The sequence below is a fragment of the Oncorhynchus nerka genome, linkage group LG20, assembly GCF_034236695.1.
Source record: "Oncorhynchus nerka isolate Pitt River linkage group LG20, Oner_Uvic_2.0, whole genome shotgun sequence".
NCBI classification, from domain to species: Eukaryota; Metazoa; Chordata; class Actinopteri; order Salmoniformes; family Salmonidae; genus Oncorhynchus; species Oncorhynchus nerka.
Window position 1 is genome coordinate 62,499,088 of NC_088415.1, and position 27,423 is coordinate 62,526,510.

A 27,423-nucleotide genomic window follows, 5' to 3' on the forward strand; every position below is an offset into this window, starting at 1 on the left:
TTTTCTCCGGTACACAGCAGGCGGGAGGCGAGAGTGACACTGTGTGCTAGCTAGCACAAAGTGCCACTAACAAACTAGCCAGCTAATTAGCTAGCACTCGCGAGGCGGGGGTTACCGAAAGACCGTCGCCTCCGCCTGTAGGGGACTGTTTTACCGCAGTTTTAGTAATGACTGAGGGCAGGCAGGAGCGAAGGGCACCGTCTACCGGTATCCTAGCTAGTAAGGGCGACTCCAGTAGGCTGGGCGAAAAAAATCTAATACTTATATTTCCCTTTTTTGACAGGTATTCAAAATTGTCACACAAGCATGAAGATGTTGCGCTTGGGGGGGGTTCATGAAGGAACCAATGGATGCTCGAGTGGGATGCCCTGAATTGCGGGATGCAGTTGCAGGCTGTTGTCAAAGTCAAGAAAACGTTGCACAATGTGACTAGCTAGTGTCCGCGCTATCCAATCCTGGTGGTGGCAGCAATGTGCCAAAGGGTTGTTCTCCAGTCATCAATGCCGTAATGAACAAGTCAGAGGAGTAACAGGAACACTCTGGAGTCTTTTTGATTAGAGGGATGGGGCTCTTATCAGAAAGAAGCTATTTCTTTTTGTTTTTCATCTTCATAATTTTGACAGAGGGACATTATAAATGGGTAAGTCAACCTACGTGTTAAATAGCTTTCTGGACGGGAGACTTTTAGCTAAGTAGCTAATCTCTTCTTATTGCGTATCTATATTTAGCTTGCTGTCAATCACCGGTAGGTAACCTTAGCTAACTAAAGTGTGTCAAGCGAGCTAAATCATTGTCAAAAAGTAAAGCAAGGCCTGTTCACTTTTAGCCGGTGCTGTTAAGTGTTTGTTCAGCTTAAAGTTGGCTTGGTAGGTAGTGTTAGCTAGCATCTATCAACCATCATCATTTGGCCAGCTAAAGTACTATGGCTACAAATTGTACAAGCAGCCAGTTCAGCCAATGTGAGCTAGTGATAATTCGTTTAACTAACTAGCTAGGACGCAAACAGCTAGTTCTAGCTAGCTAACCAAATCCATACATTGCGAAATATTTTTGCGTCACTGTCACGCGATTTTCATGTAGCTAGACGAAACTCATTCATCAAATGCAACAAGATATAGGAAATGACCACTTGTTTTTCACATCTAATATTTGCGTGATCTGGGTTTACATGTAAAATATTCGGTCTCGAGAAGTGAGACAAGATCTTTAAAGCCACTGATATGCATCCTCTATCTCCTGCTCAAATAAACATATTTTATTGCGAAAGAAAATACAAGACAATCCACACTAAAATAAACCCAACCCAAAGCAATTGTGTTGATCAGACTTGGTCTCGTGGAACGGAATTCAATAGGCCATTGTCAAAATGGACAATTGCTGTCATTGTACTCGCGGATTAATTTGCATCCCCAAGATAAACTAGGGGTGTATTCATTAGTCGGATTCCGTTGCAAAATGTTTGGTCTGTTAAATGTTTTTTCTATGGAAACCTTTTACGGTTTACTCTAGGAAGAACCACATGGAAATAAACGGGAGGAACCTACCTACATTTGTCCAAAAGAAACTCTTGTTTTCGTTGCAAGACGTTTTCCATTTGGAATAAACGTAGTAAAACGTTTTACTACAGAATCGGCTTAATGAATACACCACAGGACTCCTCATTCCTACAGTCAAATAAATTCCCATACACAACTCATGCAGCAAAAGGGCAATTCATTTTAAGATGTGGAAACAGTGTTTTATGGGGTAGCAATATAAACATTTTTGGATGCTGAAGGTAAAAAGTATTGTAATTGGAGACCTGTATCCTCAAGGAAAGAACTAGAGTTTCTCTTCTGAATTTCCCCCTTCAATCAGATATTTTAATGACATTACTCAGCCTGTTAAGTGTCTGGCCATCCTCCTCAGAGGCAACTGATTAAGTGGTTTGTGGCGGATGGCGGGGGCCTTCAACTTCATCCCACATTGAAAAACAAGGCCTGTGTGTCAGAACAGACATAGGCTAGGAGGTGGACGGCTAAGGTCTGGTCACAGAAAAATAAGAAAATAAGTGGATTAAAGGCCTCAAACACACCCCACTTCAAAAGCATGTGCAATAAGTTATGATACATGTTGGAAGTCATTTGACAGTAGTTTAGCCGTAGTAAGTTCAGTCTGGTTTGTCTTAGAGTTCCACTTACTTGAAACCCTTGACAGTGACAATTTAAGGAGCCAACCGAGTCTCATTCAGTTGAGACGACCACATTCAAAAGAACAGGGCACCAAAGGGAACACAGTGTACTGTGCATTATCAGTCAGTACAACAAAGAGAGAAACGTGTGCTCAGAAGTCAACCATCAAAATAGTCAATCAAATTAGCAAGAGAGACCAACAGCACGTGATTGCCAGAAGTTAAGGTTGTATTTTGGGACCTGAAACACAGGGGTTCTCTCGAGGTGCATAGTAGACTCATATTACATTCAGATCTGGTATAGAGAAAAAAGTCAAATTAACCCAAATGTGCAGAATATGTCGGCTCACTTCTGCTTTAATTTAGCAAGAATATAATTTGGGTTTCAGCTGCCTTTAGCATTGAACAAAAGCATAGAGTGCCTCTGTGAAATTCCTTGACTTTTACACAGTAGGGCAATTCCACAGAAACATAATTCTGCTGAGTCTCAGAGGTTGGTGGGAGGTATAGGATCATTGTAATGGCTGGAATGGAATGCAGAGAAACATGGTTTCCATAGGTTTGATACTGTTCCATTTATTCCATTCCAGCCATTACAGTAAACCCATCCTCCTATAGCTCCTCCCACCAGCCTCCACTGCCCAAAATGTATGCCAAACAAAAAACATTGATTTCAAAGTTTACAACTATGCACAATGACTACTTTGAACAATTGACACAGAACATTTCACAAAAACACATTTACTGGAACAGTGCAGTTTGGTAACAGAATTCAAATCGAATCAAATTTTATTTGTCACATGTGCCGAATACAATAGGTGTAATAGACATTTCCCGTGAAATGCTTACTTACAAGCACTTGTAAGAAAATATTTATTAAATAAACCTAAGTAATTTAAAAAATAAAACAACAATGACGCTATATACAGGGGGTACCTGTACCGAGTCAATGGGTGGGGGTACAGATTAGTCGAGGTAATTTGTACATGTAGGTAAGGGTTGAAGTGACTATGCATAGACAAACAGCGAGTAGTATGAGTTTAAAAACAAGGGGGGGTTAATGCAAATAGTCCGGGTGGCCATTTGTTTAATTGTTTAGCAGTCTTATGGCTTAGGGGTAGAAGCTGTTAAGGAGCCTTTTGGACATCTCTTTTGGTTATTGAACTACAGTACATTGTACTGTACTCTCCTCTAGTGTGCTGTACTGCACTAAACTATACTCAAATTTTTACTGTATGGTACTTTACTGTCCACACTTGTGAAATATCGACGTCTATGATAGGAGCAAATCAGAACCACTCACCAATCATGGACATCTATGTTTGGGCTAACGTCCACGTTGAAATCAAGGCCAGGGCGGACTGACCAAATGTAAACTATTTGTCAACGTCCATGTATGTCTGGTGTCAGGCGATACTCAGAGGGAGGGAGGGGGTTGTCCAGAATGTTTTCACACTCTCGCTTTGAGCATCAGACAACAGAAAGAGAAAGAAAACAGGTGAACATAACAGTGTGTCAGTGGAAGAGAGGACAGTAGCATGTGACCCAACTGTGGTTTGTTGTTTGTACTATTTTTGGCAATTTTCTGGTGTTTTGTGGTGGAAAACTGACCAGGTTCGAGCATATCACCTCAACCCTGTTAGCCATGGATACTAGATAAAACATTTCTAGCCTGTCTAACGATGAATTTTGTATTCAATTGCCACTACCTGTTGCACACAACAAGCTTCCGTTCTCTCTGTCACAAGGGAATTTATGTCTGATTTTAAGATGAAATCGTCAACCCTGTTACTTTATTTGCCATGATTTAAGCATGTATTTAATGTAGCAAAAATGACTAACTAATTTTGGACCAATTTAGCAGTTTACTGCTTTTTTGCTTGGTAGGGCAGCATACTGTAGCAACATGGACTACGAAAAGGCACCAATTCAACAGAGCAATTAATACGCTTCTCTAAGGTGTGTGTGAGGCCTCTACTCACCTCTCTTCAGTCTCTCTGAATCCAACTGTCCCCAAGTAGACTCACCAACCACTATATATATTTTTATTTATTTACAAGATAATAGAAACTGACCACAATACTTAAGTGGTAGTCTTTCGCCAATGTATATTCAATGACATATTCCAGACTTTTGGTACATTAGGAGAGGAGTTGGCCCTTAAAAGCATCTCAAAAGTACAAAGCACTTTTTAATGATGTTTTTGTCTGTTTTTTTTGTTAAATGTCTTCTGAGCCCACATGCTCTATATGTCATGTATGCATTAACTATGTATTCATACTATAACTCTCCCATTTCATGGAATGCCCACCTCCCTCATACAGCATGTTTGCTGAATGTTTTCTCTGGTTCTTCAATGATAGACGGAACAGACAAGGTTCACTTAGATTCTATACAAGTAAAGACCAACAAAATCCAACCTATTACATGGAATGTGCACAGGATACACATGGTTCTTGAACACCTAAAGGGATTGTCAGCAGATCTGGCTTTCCTGCAAGAGTTACCTTTCAAAAAAAGGAGAGTAGGAGCGAATAGGAGCTGGGTTGGAGAGGACTATGCTGCCACGTACTATAGTAACAGCAGAGGTGTAGGCATCCTGATGAATAAGAATACACCCTTTTCCCAGCGGCAGGTAGGAGCGTTGGGCCAGTAACCGGAAGGTTGCTGGATCGAATCCCCGAGCTGACAAGGTAAAAACCTGTCGTTCTGCCCCTGTAACCTCTGTTCCCCGGCCGCCGAAGACATCGATTTAAAAACATTTTTTTTGCGGCAGCCCTCCGCTCCTCTCTGATTTAGAGGGGTTGGGTGAAATGCGCAGTGGTGTAAAGTACTTAAGTAAAAATACTTGAAATGTGTCTTTTGCAGAACGTTAAGAAAACGGGAACATGTGCTACTCAAACTGGCCACTGAAATTCACACTTCTATTCAATACAACACATTGCATTAAGCTTCACACTGTTCTCTGTGTGTGTGAGAGAGAATCTACATGCCATTGTGGTAGTAAGGGGAAAACACTGCATGACACCTTCTTTACTCTTCAGTTAACACAGACATACACACACTCTCCTTTCCTCACACACTCCCACTTTCTCCCTCATAAACACACACACCTCTCTCGCCCACAAACACATACTGCTCGCAACTTTTATAGTTTAGACTTACATTAGGCCTATATGAATCCTACTTTTGAAGCACACCTCGTGAGTAGCAGACCCGTTTCCTTTTGTTCCTGTGTCAATCAAATTAGCCTGGACCTACTGTCAAGTTACCAGGTTGTTAGCTAGCTAGGTAACATGACTGAGCAACGTTGTTTGTTATCAAACCAATAATTAGCGACCCAGGATTAATTTAAAACTGTCCGTGACATGGTTTGTGAAATTTTATACACCGAACAAAAATATAAAAGAAACAAACCATTTCAAAGATTTGACTGAGTTACAGTTCATATAATGAAATGAGTCATTTGAAATCTATTACTTAGTTTGACATCTGTGGATTTCACATGACTGGGAATACAGATCTGCATCTGTTGGTCACAGATATCTTGAAAAAGAAAGGTAGGGGCGTGGATCAGAAAACCAGTCAGTATCTGGGTTTGACCACCATTTGCCTCATGCAGTGCGAAACTCTCCTTCGCATAGAATTGATAGTTGTCTGTGGAATGTTGTCCCACTCCTTTTCAAAGACTGGGAAGTTGCTGGATATTGGCAAGAACTAGAACATGCTGTCGTACTTGTCAATCCAGAGCAACCCAAACACGCTCAATGGGTGACATGTCTGGTGAGTTTGCAGGCCATGGAAGAACTGCAATTGTGTACAGATCCTTGTGACATGGGGCTCGGCATTATCATGCTGAAACATGAGGAGATGGAGGCGGATAAATGGCACGACAATGGGCCTCAGGATCTCGTCACGGTATCTGTGCATTTAAATTGCTGTCAATAAAATGCAGTTGTGTTCGTTGTCTGTAGCTTATGCCTGCCCATACCACAACTCTGTTCACAACAGGCACTCTGTTCACAACGTTGACATCAACGAACCGCTTGCCCACACGACGCCATACACGTTGTCTGCCATCTACCCGGTACAGTTGAAACTGAGATTCATCTGTGAAGAGCATACTTCTCCAGCGTGCCAGTAGCCATCGAAGGTGAACATTTGCCCACTGAAGTTGGTATTGACACCGAACTGTATTCAGGTCAAAACCCTGGTGAGGATGACGAGCACGCAGATGGCTTTCCCCGGGAATGTTTCTGACAGTTTGTACAGAAATGCTTTGGTTCCACAAACCCACAGTTTCATCAGCTGTCCAGGTGGCTGGTCTCAGACGATCCCACAGGTGAGGAAGCCAGATATGGGAGGTCCTGGGCTGGCGTGGTTAAACGTGGTCTGGGGTTGTGAGGCCAGTTGGACGTACTGCCAAATTCTCAAAAACAATGTTATTGTAGAGAAATGAACATACAATTATCTGGCAACAGCTCTGGTAGACATTCCTGCAGTCAGCATATCAATTGCATGCTCCTTCAAAACTTGAGACATCTGTGGCATTGTGTTGTGTGACAAAACTGCACATTTTAGAGTGGCCTTTTAGATTGTCCCCACCACCAGGTACGCCTTTATAATGATCATGCTGTTTAATCAGCTTCTTAATATGACACACCTGTCAGGTGGATTGATTATCTGGACAAAGGAGAAATGCTCACTAACAGGGATGTAAACAAATTTGTGCACCACATTTTTGAGAAATAAACTTTTTGTGCGTCCGGAAAATTTCTGGGATCTTTTATTTCAGCTCATGAAACATGGGACCAACACTTTAGATGTTGCGTTTTTATATTTTTGTTCTGTATAAAATGTTGGTATCATGACATGTTGGTACTGTGATATTACTGTGGTATCGGTATACCATTGAACACTACTAAGAACATGAACAAATTCATAGTTCAGAACACCGTAACAATATGGAAGAAAATTCTACGTATTCTATAAAAACCAATATCACTCCCTAAAAACACACCCCTATGGAACAATCCTTGGATAGCTTTTCAGAATTCACTGATAGATTGGTCCACATGGAAAACTAAATGTATAGAAACTGTAAATGTCTCAGTACAATGCATTTATTTCCATGAAATAATTAAAAATACATTTTGGACTGACCAATGTAGATTATTTCTTCATAGGAAACTTCAGTTTGAAATTTTTTGGACGTCAGAGTAATCTTGAGGGAATCCTATTTGAGTCAGAAAAGGATGTTCATATGATAGGTAAGCTATATAAAACCTTGCAGAGAGCCTACCCAACTGACAATCTTTTAGAAAAAAATTAACTATTGGAACCAAGATTTAAAAGGAACTGATGTTGGCACAAGATGGAGGGAGTGTTGGAACATAGCTAATGAAATTAGTTAATAAAAATGTACGCTTAATCCAGTATAAACTAAAGTATAGAATTTATTACACAACGAAATTCACAAATTCTACAGCACAACGACAGAGTCATGTCTTAAATGTAAAACTAACAATGACTCAATCCATGCCTTCTGGGTAAAGTCTTGGGAGCTGTTGGCGGAGTTAGAACGTTGGCTGTCAGAAGTATTACAATGTACATTTAACTTTTTCCGCCTGTCTGCATATTTCAAGACATGACATATGAGGGTGCAGTTAGATACCCAACTTGTTGGATGAAACATTTCTCATTTCTGTATGTTTTATTACATACAGTTGGGAGGAACTACTGGATATATAAGAGCAGCGTCAACTCCCCATCATTACGACCAGGAATACGACTTTCCCGAAGCAGATCCTCTGTTTAGCCCACCACTCAGGACAATGGATCGGATCCCAGCCGGCGAACCAAAACAACGACGCCGTAAAAGGGGCAGACGAAGCGGTCTTCTGGTCAGCCTCCGGAGACGGGCACATGGCGCACCGCTCCCGAGCATACTACTCGCCAATGTCCAGTCTCTTGACAACAAGGTTGATGAAATCCGAGCAAGGGTAGCATTCCAGAGAGACACAAGAGACTGTAATGTTCTTTGCTTCACGGAAACATGGCTCACTCGAGACACACTATCGGAGTCGGTACAGCCACCTGGTTTCTTCACGCATCACGCTGAGAGAAACAAGCATCTTTCTGGTAAGAAGAGGGGCGGGGGGGTATGCCTTATGATTAACGAGACATGGTGTGATCATAACAACATACAGGAACTCAAGTCCTTCTGTTCACCTGACTTAGAATTCCTTACAATCAAATGTCGACTGCATTATCTACCAAGAGAATTCTCTTCGATTATAATCACTGCCGCATATATTCCCCCCCAAGCAGACACATCGATGGCCCTGAACAAACTTCATTTGACTCTATGTAAACTGGAAACCACATATCCTGAGGCTGCATTCATTGTAGCTGGGGATTTTAATAAGGCTAATCTGAAAACAAGACTCCCTAAATTCTATCAGCATATCGTTTGTACTACCAGGGCTGGTAAAACCCTAGATCATTGTTATTCTAACTTCCGCGACGCATATAAGGCCCTCCCCCACCCTCCTTTCGGAAAAGCTGACCACGACTCCATTTTGTTGCTCCCTGCCTATAGAGAGAGACTAAAACAGGAAGCTCCCGCACTCAGGTCTGCTCAACGCTGGTCTGACTAATCTGATTCCACGCTTCAAGATTGCTTCGATCACATGGATTGGGATATGTTCCGCATTGCTGATTCGGTGAGCGAGTTTATTAGCAAGTGCATCGGTGATGTTGTACCCACAGCAACTATTAAAACATTCCTAAACCAGAAACCGTCAATTGATGGCAGCATTCGCGCGAAACTGAAAGCGTGAACCACTGCTTTTAATCAGGGTAAGGTGACCGGAAACATGACCGAATACAAACAGTGTAGCTATTCCCTCCGCAAGGCAATCAAACAAGCTAAGCGTCAGTATAGAGACAAAGTAGAGTCGCAATTCAACGGCTCAGACACGAGGTATGTGGCAGGGTCTACAGTCAATCACAGATAACAAAAAGAAAACCAGCCCCGTCGCGGACCAGGATGTCTTGCTCCCAGACAGACTAAACAACTTCTTTGCTCGCTTTGAGGACAATACAGTGCCACTGACACGGCCCGCTACCAAAACCTGCGGACTCTCCTTCATTGCAGCCGATATGAGTAAAACATTTAAACTTGTTAACCCTTGCAAGGCTGCAGGCCCAGACGGCATCCCCAGCCGCGTCCTCAGAGCATGCACAGACCAGCTGGCTGGTGTGTTTACGGACATATTCAATCGATCCTTATCCCAGTCTGCTGTTCCCACATGCTTCAAGAGGGCCACCATTGTTCCTGTTCCCAAGAAAGCTAAGGTAACTGAGCTAAACGACTACCGCCCCGTAGCACTCACTTCTGTCATCATGAAGTGCTTTGAGAGACTAGTCAAGGACCATATCACCTCCACCATACCTGACACCCTAGACCCACTCCAATTTGCTTACTGCCCCAATAGGTCCACAGACGACGCAACCACACTGCACACTGCCCTAACCCATCTGGACAAGAGGAATACCTATGTGAGAATGCTGTTCATCGACTACAGCTCAGCATTTAACACCATAGTGCCCTCCAAACTCGTCATCAAGTTCGAGACCCTGGGTCTCGACCCCGCCCTGTGCAACTGGGTACTGGACTTCCTGACGGGCCCACCCCCAGGTGGTGAGGGTAGGTAAGTACATCTCCACCCTGCTGATCCTCAACACTGGGGCCCCACAAGGGTGCATTCTGAGCCCTCTCCTGTACTCCCTGTTCACCCACGACTGCGTGGCCATGCACACCTCCAACTCAATCATCACGTTTGCAGACGACACTACAGTGGTAGGCTTGATTACCAACAATGACGAGATGGCCTACAGGGAGGAGGTGAGGGCCATCGGAGTGTGGTGTCAGGAAAATAACCTCACACTCAACGTCAACAAAACGAAGGAGATAATCGTGGACTTCAGGAAACAGCAGAGGGAGCACCCTCCTATCCACATAGTGGAGAGGGTAGTAAGTTTTAAGTTCCTCGGCGTACACATCACGGACAAACTGAATTGGTCCACCCACACAGACAGCGTGGTGAAGAAGGTGCAGCAGCGCCTCTTCAACCTCAGGAGGCTGAAGAAATTTGGCTTGTCACCAAAAGCACTCTAAAACTTTTACAGATGCACAATCGAGAGCATCCTGTTGGGCTGTATCACCGCCTGGTACGGCAACTGCTCCGCCCACAACCGCAAGGCTCTCCAGAGGGTAGTGAGGTCTGCACAACGCATCACCGGGGGCAAACTAACTGCCTTCCAGGACACCTACACCACCCGATGTCACAGGAAGGCCATAAAGATCATCAAGGACAACAACCACCCGAGCCACTGCCTGTTCACCCCGCTATCATCCAGAAGGCGAGGTCAGTACAGGTGCATCAAAGCAGGGGCAGAGAGCCTGAAAAACAGCTTCTATCTCAAGGCCATCAGACTGTTAAACAGCCATCACTAACATTGAGTGGCTGCTGCCAACATACTGACTCAACTCCAGCCACTTTAATAATGGAAAAATTGATCTAAAAAAGGTATCACTAGCCACTTTAAACAATGCCACATAATATAATGTTTACATACCCTACATTACTCATCACATATGTATATTCTGTACTCCATACCATCTACTGCATCTTGCCTATGCCGTTCTGTACCATCACTCATTCATATATCTTTATGTACATATTCTTCATCCCTTTACACTTGTGTGTATAAGGTAGTTGTCGTGAAATTGTTAGGTTAGATTACCCGTTGGTTATTACTGCATTGTCGGAACTAGAAGCACAAGCATTTCGCTACACTCGCATTAACATCTGCTAACCATGTGTATGTGTCAAATAAAATTTGATATGATTTGAAAGGCCATTGCAGTTTGCTTTGGTTATGTTGTGCCCATTAGGAACTGAATGGTAAATGATGACTATAGCCGGTGGCCACGCCTACTTGGGCATAACGTTTAATTTGGTTTGTTTAAGTTGCCAATCACACACATTTGAAAGTGCAAAAGTCTGTGTCACTATGTTACCGTGGAATTGCCCTCTTGATAATGCAACGATGAAGAATAATCATGAATTAATCATGAGTGAGAGAGATGCCGTCCAATAAAAGGCTACAATAAAACGACTTCTAACCTCTCACCATTACCAATAGCAGCCAAGGTTAGAATATTTTAAGAGGCAAGACACTCATCATTATTCACCATTCATTCATGATTATCCATAATCATGGTAGGATAGCATCCACATGAATGCAGAAGTGTTCAGCAACGTCTTCTATTCTTACTTACAAAAAATGGCACAAGACATTCACCATTCAGTTCCTATTGGACAAAACACTACCAAAACAAACCGCAAATGAATCCAACAAGTTTGTAGTCTGCAGCTTGATGTAGTCATGCAAGGAATATGGGCTCAAATACTAATCTTTTGACTACTTTAATACACTATTTGGCCGAAGTGAATTTGTCCAAATGCTTAGGACTTCTTCAAATGGGGAATTGCCTACATGAAGTGCTTTTATTACTAAATGTTAAGACGGATTTGTATGAAAATACCCTCAAATAAAAGTTGACATTCTGTACTGTCACCTAATAAACACCTAAAAAACAGAAACGTCCCTTTTTCAGGACCCTGTCTTTCAAAGATAATTAGTAAAAATCCAAATAACGTCACAGATCTTCAGTGTAAAGGGTTTAAACACTGTTTCCCATGCTTGTTCAATGAACCATAAACGATTAATGAACATGCACCTGTGGAACGGTCGTTAAGACACTAACAGCTTACAGACGGTAGGCAATTAAGGTCACAGTTATGAAAACTTAGGCCACTAAAGAGGGCTTTCTACTGACTCTGAAAAACACCAAAAGAAAGATGCCCAGGGTCCCTGCTCATCTGCGTGAACGTGCCTTAGGCATGCTGCAAGGAGGCATGAGGACTGCAGATGTGGCCAGGGCAATAAATTGCAACGTCCGTACTGTGACAGTGCTACAGGGAGACAGGACGGACAGCTGATCGTCCTCGCAGTGGAAGACCACATGTAACAACACCTACACAGGATTGATACATCCGACCATCACACCTGCAGGACAGGTACAGGATGGCAACAACTGCCCGAGTTACACCAGGAATGCACAATCCCTCCATCAGTGCTCAGACTGTCCGCAATAGGCTGAGAGAGGCTGGACTGAGGGCTTGTAGGCCTGTTGTAAGGCAGGTCCTCACCAGACATCACCGGCAACAATGTTGCCTATGGGCAGAAAAATCCACCATCGCTGGACCAGACAGGACTGGCAAAAAGTGCTCTTCACTGACAAGTCGCGGTTTTGTCTCACCAGGGGTGATGGTCAGATTCGCGTTTATCGTCGAAAGAATGAGCATTACACCGAGGCCTGTACTCTTGAGCGGGATCGATTTGGAGGTGGAAGGTGGTGTGTCAATGGCGGTGTGTCACAGCATCATCGGACTGAACTTGTTGTCATTGCAGGCAATCTCAACGCTGTGCGTTACAGGGAAGACATCCTCCTCCCTCATGTGGTACCCTTCCTGCAGGCTCATCCTGACATGATCCTCCAGCATGACAATGCCACCAGCCATACTGCTCGTTCTGTGCATGATTTCCTGCAAGACAGGAATGTCAGTGTTCTGCCAATACCAGCGAAGAGCCCAGATCTCAATCCCATTGAGCATGTCGGGGATCTGTTGGATCGGAGGGTGAGGGCTAGGGCCATTCCCCCCAGAAATGTCTGTGAACTTGCAGGTGCCTTGGTGGAAGAGTGGAGTAACATCTCACAGCAAGAACTGGCACATCTGGTGCAGTCCATGAGGGGGAGATGCACTGCAGTACTTAATGCAGCTGGTGGCCACACCAGATACTGACTGTTATTTTTTATTTTGACAACCCCCCTTTGTTTCAGGGACACATTATCCAAATTATGTTTGTCACATGTCTGTGGAACTTGTTCAGTTTATGTCTCAGTTGTTGAATCTTATCAAATATTTACACATGTTAAGTTTGCTGAAAATAAACGCAGTTGACAGTGAGGCCGTTTCTTTTTTTTTGCTGAGTTTATGAGACCTATCTAAAATGCTGGAGTATAGAATCATATTAAAGTTTTTTGCTTCACTGTCCAAATACATATGAAGGGGAGTGTATGTAGCCTACAGAACAGCACATTTAAAGTTCTGATAAGCCAAAGAGAATTTCCATCACTTTAGAAGTAACTTCTCATGAATCAAGTCCTCTTTGTACACCTCTCACAGGGCAAATGGTAAGATTGTTTGTTTTGGTCCCCATATCTCCTCTCAGGTTCAAGCCCAGCACTGTGTGTGGTACGGTGAGTGTGGGGAGTCCGACAAGGTCCCGGGGAAGAAGTACAACTGCAACTATACAGGACCACCTATCCCACTCCCAGCAGAGGGCCATGAGCTGCTCACAGTAAGGTTTATCATGGAAGCTTTTTTTTTTAACTGGTTCTCTATGTTTTCATTACACTTCTGAAATTACACTTGAATCCAATTGTAATGTTCTCACATGTTTTACTTGAACAAAACCAGGTTAGGTCATCTGAATGATCCCTGATCTTGTTTTGTGTGTATAGGAGCTGTGTCCAGGCTATGACTATGGGAACCAGAGTCTGTGCTGTGATGTCCAGCAGCTCCTGACTCTTCAAGGGAGCCTTCAGCTTCCCCTACAGTTCCTCTCTCGGTACGCACCATAGTCTTTGCAAAAATAACTTTGTCATTCCATGTGCCACACTTGGACATACTCCCGTAATGGCTATGATTTGGTTTAGCGAGATGCCTTAGCAGTAAGGTAGCTTTGTTGATATGTTGTCATCTCTGTCAATCTAAAGTTCCCTGACTCTCTCTGGGTTCTCCGTCTCCAGATGCCCAGCCTGTTTCTTCAACCTGATGAACCTGTTCTGTGAGCTAACCTGCAGCCCCCGCCAGAGTCTGTTCGTGAACGGCACCCAGTTTACTAATGACACAGCTGCCAACAAGACCAATGTGGTGGAAGTCCAGTACTACATTGGACAGACATTTGCCAATGGTGAGGGGGCACATTGCCTGGTCCTCTAGACTGGGGTGGCAGGTAGCCTAATGGTTAGAGCTTTGCGCCAGTAACCGAAAGGTTGCTAGATCGAATCCCCTAGCTGACATGGTAAAAATCTGTCGTTCTCTCCTCTGAACGACAGAATCTGTCGTTCTGTCCTCTGAACCCACTGTTCCTAGGCCGTCATTGTAAATATGAATTTGTTCTTAACTGACTTGCCTAGTTAAATAAACATTTAAAAAAATAAAAATCTGTTAATGCTTTCTTGCCAACTCCTATGGTCATTGTCCATAGGAGTTGGCAAGACTGCAAACAGATTAGGCTAGTGGGCAGATCAGGTCACAGTTTGAGAGTGGAAGAGTGGAAATATATAGTCACTTCCATTGGCTAGCACTGTTGTTGACGTAATGCTACAGATATCAGTCAGTCCCAAGTTGTATAATGTAATTTTGGTCCTCTCTCTTGGCAGCCATGTATAATGCTTGTCAGGATGTCCAGGCCCCCTCCATTAACGTGAAGGCCTTGTCACTGCTCTGTGGTAAGGACGCCAGTGACTGCAACGCCACCAACTGGATCGAGTACATGTTCGACATCAACAATGGACAGAGTCCCTTCCCCATCATCCCTATATTCTCAGGTAAGATGCACAGTACAGAATATGTGCCATTTACAACGAAAGGGGATCTTGTCTCCACAAGTATTCATACTTATTTCAGTTAAGGATAACATTGGTCTCTGTTTAAAACAGCACAATAACTCCACATCCTCTGACTATCCCCACCCCTCCAGACGTGCCAGTGTCCGGTATGATCCCCATGAACAACAAGACATATGGCTGTACGGAGGGTCTGGAGGATGGCTCTGGGCCATGCTCCTGCCAGGACTGTAGCCAGGCCTGTGGCCCCCAGCCTGTCCCTCCGCCCCTGCTTCCGCCATGGACCATTCTGGGCATCGACGCTATGGTGGTCATCATGTGGATCTCTTATGTGTCCTTCCTCCTCATCTTCATCGGAGCCGTGATCGGAGCCTGGTGCTACAGGCAAGGACCGACGCATATTATGACCTGACTGAAGCAGTGTTTTCCTAAGATGTATCTAATGGTGCTGTTTTTTTTCCTTCTTTTCTCACACAGAAAAAGGACAATCGAGTCGGAATATGGTCCCATTTTGGACAGCAATAACCCTCCCTGTCTGAACAATGACAACATTGACCAAGGTACGGTGCTGCATATCAATCAAGTCTTTGTGCAGCACTTACTTATTTTACTTAACTTTCTGGACTCCCAGCAATTAAAATATCTACATACGACGGTGCCAAATCAGCCCAAAATACAGTAATATTCTCAACAAAAAAACTCCCATTTTCTACCTGACCGTTAACTCCTTCCCTCATCTCTCGCTCTGTGTCACAGTGGACGCGTCGTGTGGTGAGACGCTGGGCGAGCGTTTCGAGAGCTCCCTGCGTTCCCTCTTCGCCCGCTGGGGCTCGTTCTGCGTACGGCAGCCCCTCGTGGTCATCCTAGGCAGCCTGGCCGTAGTGGCCGCCTGCTCAGGGGGCCTGGTCTACATGAAGATCACCACGGACCCCGTGGAGCTATGGTCCTCTCCCAGCAGCCAGGCCAGGCAGGAGAAGGACTACTTCGACAGCCACTTCGGACCCTTCTTCAGGGCAGAGCAGCTCATCATCACCACCACGCTGCAGTCAGAATCCGTCTACTCCCCGAACCCCGCAGGGGCTGACGTGCCCTTCGGAGCCCCCCTGGACAAGGACGTCCTCCACCAGGTGAGTTAGCTGGAGGGGGGGGGGGGGTGGGTGATGGATTGTGTGTGATTGATATGTTCAGATGGAATTGTTGTAGCATTTAGAATGGGATTATGGGTTGTGGACATTTTGGTTCAAGCTATCTGAGTAGGGTTTCCTCTAGGATTTCTTTCAGCAGCTGAAACCCTGGATCAGTGACCTTAGTTATAATCTTTGGCTCCCGCCTCTGCTAAATTAGTATAGGGGAAATGATGCTGTGTCAAGAATATATCCGCTGTATTGTTGATCAAGTGTGGAGTCTCTTCAGGAAGACCTACAGTATTTGGTCTTTGCCTTAGTTCTAATGTGACATTTTATAGTTTTAGTTTTTCTCTAATTTTAACACAATCTCTTATCTCAGGTGTTGGATCTCCAGACGGACATAGAAAACATAGTGGCTTCATACGGGGACCAGAAAGTGACCTTAAAGGATATCTGCTTGGCCCCGCTGGCCCCCTTCAATGACAACTGCACCATCCTCAGTGTTCTCAACTACTTCCAGAACAGCCACGACCAGCTGGACCGTAGCGTAGGCGATGAGTTCTATGTCTACGCCGACTACCACACACACTTCCTCTACTGCGTCAGGTGAGTGGCCCTCAGAACACTTTCTCTAGTGACATTCTGCATCTGGGGAATGCTACAGAACTCATGAGATTGTACCAGTTGCCAGTTCCTCTCCAACTCAAATCATTCACATTGAAAGATTGGTTCTGATATTGCACATTGTAAAAATGTTTTTCTTGCGCTTTGTTTTCCTTCAGCAGGTATATACTCATAGCTGTGTGTGGTGAACAGTTAGTCTTCGATTTGTGTATATTACCTCCGTTATTAAATAATTCTGTCTGTCTCTCCTGTGTGTAGTGCCCCAGCATCCCTCAACGACACCAACAAGCTCCATGATCCCTGCCTGGGCACCTACGGAGGCCCTGTCTTCCCCTGGCTGGTCCTGGGAGGCTATGATGGTGAGTGGGGATACGTTAACATCATCACACAAAGAAATAGAATCTAGAATTAGTCCGTGGGAATAAGAATTAGTCAGTGGGAAATATACCTTTTTTTTTTAATTTTGTACTGTTTTTTTCCCTATGGGTGTGTGTGAGTGTATTGTATGTATTTTTATGTTTTTAAATTAGGAAAACGTGTCTGCTACAAAAGGCCAAACCTTATTGCTTAACTCCTGTATATAATCACAAATGTTTTATTATGCAGAAATAGCTATGCAAAGATAGTTATTTGGTCACTGACCTTGTAGATTCGGGTTTAATGAGCTAACTCGGACTGTTTGCAACTTTGAATCTGTGTCTTGGAACATCCTTCAGGCTCTTTGATATTGATTTTACTATTGTTTACTGTGTTTTTTTTGTATTGAACTTTGTCAACACAAATTCCCTGACCGTGGCACTTTTTTTGCATCTTGTTCTCTCACCCCAGCCACCAACTACAACAATGCCACAGCTCTAGTGATCACCTTCCCTGTCAACAACTACCATAACGACAGCATCAATCTGGGAAAAGCTCTGGCCTGGGAGAAGGAGTGAGCAAAACAAATGTTTCAGATGCTAGTGTATATACTAAAGCAATTTCACATTTCAGTCAGATTTGGTTTTGTGCCATGATTTGCCATTTTGAAGTAACACATCCCTCCATTTCCAGATTCATCGTTTTCCTGAAGAACTACAGCAACCCCAACCTGACCATCTCCTTCAACTCTGAGAGGAGCATCGAGGACGAGATCAACCGCGAGAGCGAAAGTGACCTCAGCACCGTCGTGGTCAGCTACGCCATCATGTTCGTCTACATCTCCCTGGCGTTAGGACATATCCACAGCTTCAGGAGGGTGCTGGTTAGTAGTAATCGTTTATTTAATAACGTGTTTTGTCGACATCTCCCCGACTCAAGACAATAGTTTAGGTCTTTGTCTAGCTCAAAAGAGAGGTCAAGCCCCTGTTCGCAGCATTGTGTCTCCTGCAAGGTTCTGATTCTGAATGACTAACCCTCTGTCGTTGTTTTCTGCCCAGGCGGACTCTAAGATCTCCCTGGGCATAGCAGGCATTGTGATAGTGCTGAGCTCAGTGGCCTGTTCTCTGGGCATCTTCAGCTATGCTGGCATCCCTCTCACCCTCATCGTCATCGAGGTCATCCCCTTCCTGGTGCTGGCTGTCGGCGTTGACAACATCTTCATTGTTGTCCAAACGTACCAGGTACGTGTATGTATGTGTACATTATGTGTATGTAACGGCATGTATATGGTCACTGTCGAACTCTGTAATGGCAGTGATGAATGGATGAATGTATTGATCACCATGTGTGATGCGTTGTTGTACAGAGGGATGAGCGGATGCCTCAAGAGGAGCTGCACCAGCAGATAGGCCGTATCCTAGGAGACGTGGCTCCCAGCATGCTCCTCTCCTCCTTTTCTGAGACAGTGGCTTTCTTCCTGGGTATGATAATGACCTGTAACCTTCAGTCACCTAACACCTCTCGTGTTGACACACTACTTGGCTACATTATAGAACAATCAAACGTATTGTATAAGGCAGTATGTGAATACTTGAAGACGTCAACTAGGTCCTTTGTCATTCCCATGGATTTCCGTATTGACTGCAATTTGTGTAACGACAAGCTTGAGTCTGGAGCTCTGATGTCAGTGGGTTACCTACCTTTTTCCTGTCCAGGGGCCCTGTCCACTATGCCAGCGGTGCGGACCTTCTCCCTGTTTGCTGGGCTGGCTGTGTTCATTGACTTCTTGCTACAGATCAGCTGCTTCATTAGCCTGCTGGGCCTGGATGCCAAGAGACAGGAGGTAAGGAGGGCTGGGCTGGTATGGGGGTAGTGTAGGGCTTGGTTAAGGGTTGGGGATGACTTCTTGCTACAGATCAGCTGCTTTGTCAGCCTGCTGGGCCTGGACGCCAAGAGGCAGGAGGTGAGGACGGCTGGGGAATAAACTAAATGTTTCCACACTGCATTTGCTTCTCCTGTGAGAGGACTGGTGATGACTCACAGGGGTAGGCTTGGCATGCTAAACAGTAGCTGTCAGCATTCTGTATCACTATTTGCTAACTCCCTGTTTCATTACCATGTTATTCCCAGCTAAGCATGAGCGTCACGGTTACAGCCCACTTCAAGTGAGCAGTGCACTGATGTCACATTTAACAGAGAGAGACACAAGTTATCTAATTAGGAAGTACATTCTGAACACCTGTTTTTAAAATGCTATACTGATTGGGTCCTTGGGGCCTTATTCAGGATTTCCGGGTTAAGTCAACATCATTCTCTTGCGCTTCAAGAATTTAGACGTTGTTTTTCCAGGGGAATCGTCTGGACATTGTGTGCTGTGTGAAGCTGCCAGTTGGCCAGGAGGAGAGGACAGATGGCTTCCTCTTCCACTTCTTCAAGAAGGTCTACGCCCCCTTCATCCTCAAAGAGTGGGTCAGACCCATTGTGGTGAGTGCTGATGCTCAGATTTAAATGTACAATAGAGTCAGCATTCAAACCAACATGTTTTGTAAACAGTTAGCCACTAAACTTCCATAGTCTATCTTTAACAACTTCTCTCGGACAGGTGGCTGTGTTTGTGGGGATGTTGTCCTTCAGTATCGCTGTCACCAATAAGGTAGAGATTGGACTGGACCAGAAGCTCTCCATGCCTGATGTAAGTATGTCTAGTACGTCTAACCAACCCCACCAGCCTCACTCCGTGTGCTATTGATAATCGGTCTTCTCTTTTGATGCGTGGGATAATGTCAGACATTTTGTCTCGTGTTGAATCTCCTATCCAATAGGACTCGTACGTGCTGGACTACTTTAAGAACCTGAGTGAGTACCTCCACACGGGTCCTCCGGTCTACTTCGTGGTGGAGGACGGCCATGACTACCTGAGTCTGGAGGGCCAGAACTCTGTGTGTGGAGGGGTGGGCTGCAGCAACAACTCTCTGGTCCAACAGGTCTACGCAGCATCTCTCATCAGCAACTAGTGAGTGAAGCAACAGCAACCCCTCCCCACATCTTTCACCTTTGGGCTGCATGTTGAAATCACTAGTATGATGTGAAATCAGTCGGGGTTTAACAGGGAGACTAGAACTCTGGTTTTGAACTCGCTGACAAACAGTGCTGGGATTCGCGACACCCGCAATAATATGTGTATGCGACCAATAAAATGTGATTTAATTACTTGACAAAGTCATATTACATATTACTTGTTACATGAAACAAAACCGCCCACCACTGCTGTACATGGCCAAAGAGCTCTATTTTCATGTCGTCCAACAAATGTTAATGCCTGTAGTTTGCTAAACTGCATTGGCACCTGGATTGGAACCGGCGCATTGGTCAGATGACATGAAAATAGAGCTCTTAGGCCACGCTCACCAGTGGTGGGTTTGGTGTCAAAAGAAGGATGAATATGCTGAAAATGACCTCATGCCTGCTGTAAAATATGGTGGTGGATCTTTGATGTTATGTTATTTTTTGTCCACTGGGGCCATTGTCAAGATCAACAGCATGATGAACTTTACCTAGTACCAGGATATTTTAGCCAAAAACCTGGTTGCCACTGACAGGAGGCTGAAACTTGGCCACAAGGGGATTTTCCAGCAAGAGAAGAGAAGGCTATGGACTTCTCAGTCTCCGGACTTGAACCCCATTGAAAACCTGTGGTTTGAATTAAAGAGGGCAGTCCTTAAGCACAGGCGGTGGATATCAAGTATCTGGAAAGATTCTGTATGGAGGAATGGTCTAAGATCCCTCCCAATGTGTTCTACAATCTCATGAAACATTTTTGAAAAAGGCTCTGTGCTGTTATCCTCGCAAGGGGAGGGCGCCAGAGTATTGAAAACAGGGGTGCCAATCATGTTGACCCCTTATCTCCTTGAGAGAAAAAAATATGACTTGTTAAACAAAATCACTTTCTGTGAGCAATTGTACTAGTATTAAATAATATAATTTCATCCTTCAAAATCCAGCCGCCAGTGCTGGTTAGACCTCTGCATAGAGATGGATAACTAGAGGCGCCCTTGGCACTAGACAGTGAATCCCTATGGGCTTTGTTATCACAGAAGCGATCAATGGCACAGCTTTCACACAGAGGTGAAATATTTTCTGAAATTGACATGCACATTACTTGAAAAAGTAACTATTATTCCTCCAAATGTTTAAAAGTAATGCGTTACATTACTCCGTTACTCATAAAAGTAATATAATTACATAATGTGTTACTTTTGTAACGCATTACTCCAACACTGCTGACAAATACCTTTCTTGTTTGGAGGTATTATAAGACTTTCTTGAATGTCTTCCAATAGAAAAGGATCTAGTCATCTCAATGTAATTCTCCCCCCAGCACCACTATAGGATTCAACCCGTCGTCGTGGCTGGATGACTACTTTGACTGGGTGAAGCCTCAGTCCTCCTGCTGTAGATATTACAACTCTTCTGGGGCCTTCTGCAATGCCTCAGGTAACACACACACACACACACACACTGCTGTAGATATTACAACTCCTCTGGGTCCTTCTGCAATGCCTCAGGCACCAACGTTAAACCATTATCCAATGTGCCAATAACACACTGCTCTGATCAGGTCACGCACTCTCTTTAGTCTCTTTCAACGGCTTCTGGACAAAGCAAGTCTACACGTTCAGGACAACTCTTAACACGTCTTAACAATGTCTCACTCGCATCCTGATTTTGAAGACACCGGCTACATTCCGATATCAAGCTGTTGCGAAACGGTGCCATTCTGAAGTATTGCTTATAGTCAATGAGGCAGTATATTTGAAGGGCTTTTTCTTTGTAATTGCGTGTTAGAAATGTTGCATTGAAGTACCTACATTTGTCTACTTTCATCAGTGGTGGACACGTCGTGTGTGCACTGCCGCCCCATGACCCCCAGTGGGAAGCTGAGGCCCATAGAGCAGGACTTCATGAAGTTCCTCCCCATGTTTTTGTCAGACAACCCCAACGTCAAGTGTGGGAAAGGGTAATGGTTGTTTCTCTATGGCAATGAAGGCATTGTAGTTCATAGTTGAGTGTGTATCGAGACATATTGACTGGTTGCATTTCACACTTTTTTTTTTGCTTCTCACTGACTTGACTCTGTATTTGCCTCTAACGTGGTCTTTGTGGTCCTGCAGTGGTCACGCGGCCTACAGTTCAGCTGTGGTCCTAAAGGGGAACAACACATCTGTGGGGGCCACCTACTTCATGACCTACCACACCATCCTCAAGGACTCCCCTGACTTCATAGACGCCATGAAGATGGCCCGTGTCCTGGCTGACAACATCACTAGCACCATGGGCCACAAAGTCTTCCCCTACAGGTAGACTATGGTATCAAACACATCAAATACACCGTTTCCATGTGGTTGAAACCACTCGATTGACCATTCCAGCCATTTTTATGACCCCGCCCTCCCCTCAGCAGCCTCTACTGCCTCACATGTTGTGAAACAAAGCGCGAGGCTTTTCCCGCGAAGGGTTCGTGTTACTGGGTTAGCTGGTGATATAACAGTCACTGGTTATTTTTGCCCTCACGAGAAGAGAAATATAGTCTCTAGTGAGATAGATACGCCTTGAACTCGCCCATTCTGAGTTCCTGATTTTTGAGCTAAATAGAACCGCTCTGAAAAGCTGTTAAATTAAACTCATAACATGTTGTTTTAGCTGCCCTCATAACAGATTGTTCTCCATCCTTTTCTTTTCTTATACATCCAGCTTTTATGCCCCCCCCCCCTGTTTACTACACATCCTGTTTTAAGGGTTCAAGAGGGGTTGTATAGTACATGTAAACACTGCATGTAAGATGCCATCTGTACGTATTTTGTCCTGTCAAAGTGCCCTTCTGTTTTTTTGTTTGTTTTGCTTCTGGGTCAAAGTGCCTTGAGTTGCCAAACTAGGGACCTTTTTAAGTTTGAACTTTTTTTAAGTACATCATTCACAACGGCACCTCAGTACCTCCAATCTCTGATCAGGCCCTACACCCAAACAAGGGCACTGCGTTCATCCACCTCTGGCCTGCTCGCCTCCCTACCACTGAGGAAGTACAGTTCCCGCTCAGCCCAGTCAAAACTGTTCGCTGCTCTGGCCCCCCAATGGTGGAACAAACTCCCTCACGACGCCAGGACAGCGGAGTCAATCACCACCTTCCGGAGACACCTGAAACCCCACCTCTTTAAGGAATACCTAGGATAGGATAAAGTAATCCTTCTCACCCCCCCCCCCCCCCTTAAAAGATTTAGATGCACTATTGTAAAGTGGCTGCTCCACTGGATGTCATAAGGTGAATGCACCAATTTGTAAGTCGCTCTGGATAAGAGCGTCTGCTAAATGACTTAAATGTAAATGTAAATGTCATTGTCTACATATACTGTACTGGAATTCTGTTGCAGAATCTGAATTTGTTGAAACTCAAATTGTAACTGTTGTTTTCCCTCTCCAGCGTGTTCTACGTGTTCTACGAGCAGTACCTGACCATTGTCTACGACACGGTCTTCCAGCTGGGCATGTCGCTGGCGGCCATCTTTGCGGTGACCGCGGTGCTGCTGGGCTTTGAGCTGTGGTCAGGAGTGCTGGTCAGCATCACCATCGCCATGATCCTGGTCAACATGTTCGGGGTCATGTGGCTCTGGGACATCAGCCTCAATGCTGTGTCCCTCGTCAACCTCGTCATGGTGAGAGAAGGAACAGGCTGATATTTTTATATATATATATAAAATCCAAAATGATGTCTTCCTATAATTTGACATTTCTGCGTAGTTTTGGTCGTTATTTCTAAATGATATGTTTTGACCAGAAAGGAGGATGCAGAACAGTCCTTGTTGTGAACGCAGCCCAGGATCTCTGGTGTATTCATTGTGTGTGTGTGTTGCAGAGCTGTGGTATCTCTGTGGAGTTCTGCAGTCACATAGTGAGGGCTTTCTCCATCAGTGTGAAGAGTACAAGGGTGGAAAGGGCTGAAGAAGCTCTGGCCCACATGGGCAGCTCAGTAAGTAGATCTCTACTCTTGTGGTTCAACCCACACTAGCACACTTTGTGCTGTGTTAATGGAAACGGCACACTGTCTGAATATGTGTTTCAAAAAAGCATGTAGCTCATCCTTTGCCCGAGGATTGTCTGTTCTATCAGTAATCTGACATGTAAAAAAATAGTACGGAGTGGCTGCAGATCCAACGTTTTGGGGATCTTTACACTGCACTAAAAGATCCGGAGCCTCGCGAGGCTTCTGCACATGTGTATATTTTCTACTTTATGCGCGGATAACAGGCTACTCAGGTGACCGGTCATGGTGCTCCTTTAATAAAGTTAGATCAAAGGTGAATCGATGTCTGTAAGATCACACAATGATAGTGTTCTACATAACAGAACTGAATATGATAGTATAATGTAATGTATAATGTTACTGTAAGAGAATAACACCACTGCGTTTTTCTCTCTTGTGGCCAAAACTCAAGTGCGCGCTACAGGGCAAAATACACAGGTAGGCTATATACAGTTGAACACCATCTGCTCTACATTTCGTTCACTCCGTTCAAAACAAGCCTCTTTGAAACTACACTGTATAACTCAAGGAGATCAAAATGCATATCACCATGTAAGTGATTGAGATCAATTGGTTGCTATGCAGAATGAGGCTGCGTGGACGTTTCACGGGTTAAACTGAACGAATGATCATGCGCGGTTGAATGCGATGGTGTTTTTGTCTTAAAGTAACGTTATATTATTCTATTATATTGGGTTCTGTTATGTAGAATACTGTGATCATTTTGTGGTCCTGCAGACACGGATTCCGTTCTGATCTGACTTTATTAAACGGGCACCGTTCCTCTGAGTAGCCTGTTCTCTGCGAGTAAAGTAGAGAATGTAGGCTGCACGTGCGCAGAAGCTTCAGGAAGGATCTTTGAGTGCAGAAGACTAAAGATCCCCCCCCCCCCAAAAAAAAATGGCTCTGCAGCAATGGGGGGGGGGGGAGAAACTGTGAAATTGAATTCTTGGCTTGAATGGAATATCTCGGAAAGTAGAAATCACTTGATTTGTTTGGCTCCGTTTTTTAGAACCTGGTTATTGATTTCATTTTTGACTGCAGGGAATGCTGAGCACCAGAATGGAACTAAACCATGGTTCCTCTTCTCCCAGGTGTTCAGTGGGATCACTCTGACTAAGTTTGGAGGCATCCTGATCCTGGCTCTGTCCAAGTCCCAGATCTTCCAGATCTTCTACTTCCGCATGTACCTGGCCATGGTGCTGCTGGGCGCCACGCACGGACTCATCTTCCTCCCTGTGCTGCTCAGCTACGCAGGTATGCAGAGGATGATTTCTCAATTGGGCAAAAGTCCATCTTCTAAACTCGCCATGTGTAGGAGAGTACCACTTTGATAATAAGTGAACGGAGGCTCCTCACTTCGATAGCCTCTCTTCCCCCGAGGAACCTCATAATTATCGTACCGGCACCCTATCATGGAAGAGTTTTGAAATTCGTCAAACCCTCTTTGAATCAGCTGTTGTTTTCTTGAAGAAAAGCGTGCACACATTTCAAAACAATACGCTACTTATCTACATGTCTGGCACAACCAGCTACATTTCCTTTTACCACTTTACACATCTTATTTGGGGATTCCTCTGTAAACATAATTTGCATGATGACGCGCAGGTGGAGAAGATGTCTCATTTCATAAGAGTAAAATTGTTTCCTTTTCAGGATGGAGGAGTCGAGCAAAACCAATTAAGATTCTCCCAGTGCGCGTGCGTGCGCGTGTAAATGTGTGGCCTTTCACCGCAAATATAATTTGCATCACACTATAGCACCTCTCTGTAAGCTCACTAAAACCCTCAAGCCCCAAAAGGAAACTTGCCCTGAAATTTACCTAGTATTTTGTGTGGTGTCTCATCTTACTTAGTACCAGTTTGTCTTTATGTCAATGTTTACACTGCATGGAACGAGGATAAGGTTGCCTCCCCAAAAGTTTTAAACGATTTCACCATTGGAAAAGTTACACAATCTGTCGGTCTCTCTTCCCTCAGGTCCTTCGGTAAACAAAGCCAAGGTGTTTGCAGCCAACAAGCGCTATGCCGGCACAGAAAGGGAGCACCGCCTCAACTTCTAGAGGCTCTGTGGGGAAAAGAGCAGGACAATGATGATTTTGAACTAACTAACCTTTCTGTCCTGGTCTGGGAGAGACGGTGTGGGGTGGCGCAGCGTGACTGAGGTAGCAGTTTCTATGATTTCTGACACGCACTCGCAATGCAGGGATGCAACTCAGGAATAACTGTTGGGTGTGTCTCTGAGGCCTCTCACACTTTATTTAATTATTATGGGCAATTCTGGGTAGTTTTCATTAGGGCACACAGTGGCAAAATGTTTTGCAATGGAAAATGGAAAAAAATGGCATTTCTTGTCGACCAGTAGTCTTTCCCTGGTTTTGTCTGTTGTGGTGCCTAATGAACACTGATTTCAGTAACATAGAATAGCCCCCTAATGTAACATTAGCAGCAATATGATGATATACTGTTTCCCCTTTCAACACAGGAAGTCAGCTATGGGAATATAGGAAAAACTTAAACCCCCATAAACTTCTAGTTTACATCTTATGACCCTACTCTTTATTTTCTCTTGAGGACCAGCTATTCTTTAACCAGACAGTGTTTTTTTGGGGGGGGATTAGTTAAGTAGAATGTGTAAAGAGAATGATAATATATGCAAAAGATTACTTCTCTGAGAAGAAGAAAAAAAAGTTTGATATGACGAATCATTTATGTATACTGTAATGTAACTAATAATGAAACCAAATCATGTTTAAAGATACAGTTAACCTGGTATACATTCCAGGTGTTCCACACATAGAAAAATAATTACTATAATTCTGTCATTTTGTTTCTATGGTTCCACAATTACTGAAAAACTTGACCAGCTTGATTTGAGGCAACTTTTATTAACGTTATTATAATAATATTGTGTGACAAGGGTCAATATTCACCGTGACGCAGAGTAAGAGTGATGATCTTGGACCAGGGCCACCTTGTCCATATAATGATAAATGAAAAGGCTAAACTGATCCAAGATCTGTGAATAAGAGCTGTCTGTAAGTACATTATACTAGGCTTGGTCTGGCTTCACATCTTGCAGTAATGTTTTTGCTTACAGTTAGGGCTGTGCCCAGTTGTCTGTAGTACCTCAGAATGTAAGGTTGAGCAAAGATATTAAAGTAATATTTATTATCGTTATTATGGGGCAACCAGGGGCTCGAGATGTTTGTTACAGACATGCTTGTTGACAATGCTGCGCATTGGGCACTAGAAAGAAGCACAATGTTGTAATATGGTAACCATGTCTTGAATGAAAATCT

The 27,423-nt window shown here is 44.2% G+C and overlaps 1 protein-coding gene across 2 annotated transcripts; it reads left to right on the forward strand.

The window, feature by feature from the left end:
• The first annotated feature begins 446 nt into the window (after nt 1–446).
• LOC115102929 (NPC intracellular cholesterol transporter 1-like) lies at nt 447–26,453 on the forward strand. 2 transcript variants are annotated; one of them, XM_029623381.2, is made up of 25 exons: nt 447–640; nt 13,538–13,666; nt 13,830–13,936; nt 14,118–14,281; nt 14,754–14,921; nt 15,074–15,323; nt 15,417–15,499; nt 15,696–16,066; nt 16,446–16,672; nt 16,949–17,049; nt 17,519–17,621; nt 17,741–17,930; nt 18,106–18,288; nt 18,414–18,528; nt 18,763–18,890; nt 19,397–19,531; nt 19,650–19,739; nt 19,870–20,060; nt 21,426–21,541; nt 21,935–22,064; nt 22,219–22,404; nt 23,523–23,754; nt 23,955–24,068; nt 25,217–25,379; nt 26,102–26,453. In XM_029623381.2, the coding sequence occupies exons 1-25, from the start codon at nt 563–565 to the stop codon at nt 26,182–26,184; spliced, it is 3,837 nt and encodes a 1,278-aa protein (XP_029479241.2). In that variant the 5' UTR covers nt 447–562; the 3' UTR covers nt 26,185–26,453. The 2 variants fall into 2 exon arrangements, with proteins under 2 accessions (XP_029479241.2, XP_064861741.1); XM_065005669.1 differs by lacking the exon at nt 447–640 and adding an exon at nt 7,907–8,311.
• Nucleotides 26,454–27,423: the final 970 nt, after the last annotated feature.

Coding starts and splice junctions, on each gene's coding strand:
- LOC115102929 (XM_065005669.1), top strand. CDS start 8,204: ATGTTCTTTGCTTCACGGAAACATGGCTCACTCGAGACACACTATCGG. Junction 18,891..19,396: donor TGGATGCCAAGAGACAGGAG/GTAAGGAGGGCT, acceptor TTGTTTTTCCAG/GGGAATCGTCTGGACATTGT. Junction 19,532..19,649: donor AGTGGGTCAGACCCATTGTG/GTGAGTGCTGAT, acceptor TCTCTCGGACAG/GTGGCTGTGTTTGTGGGGAT.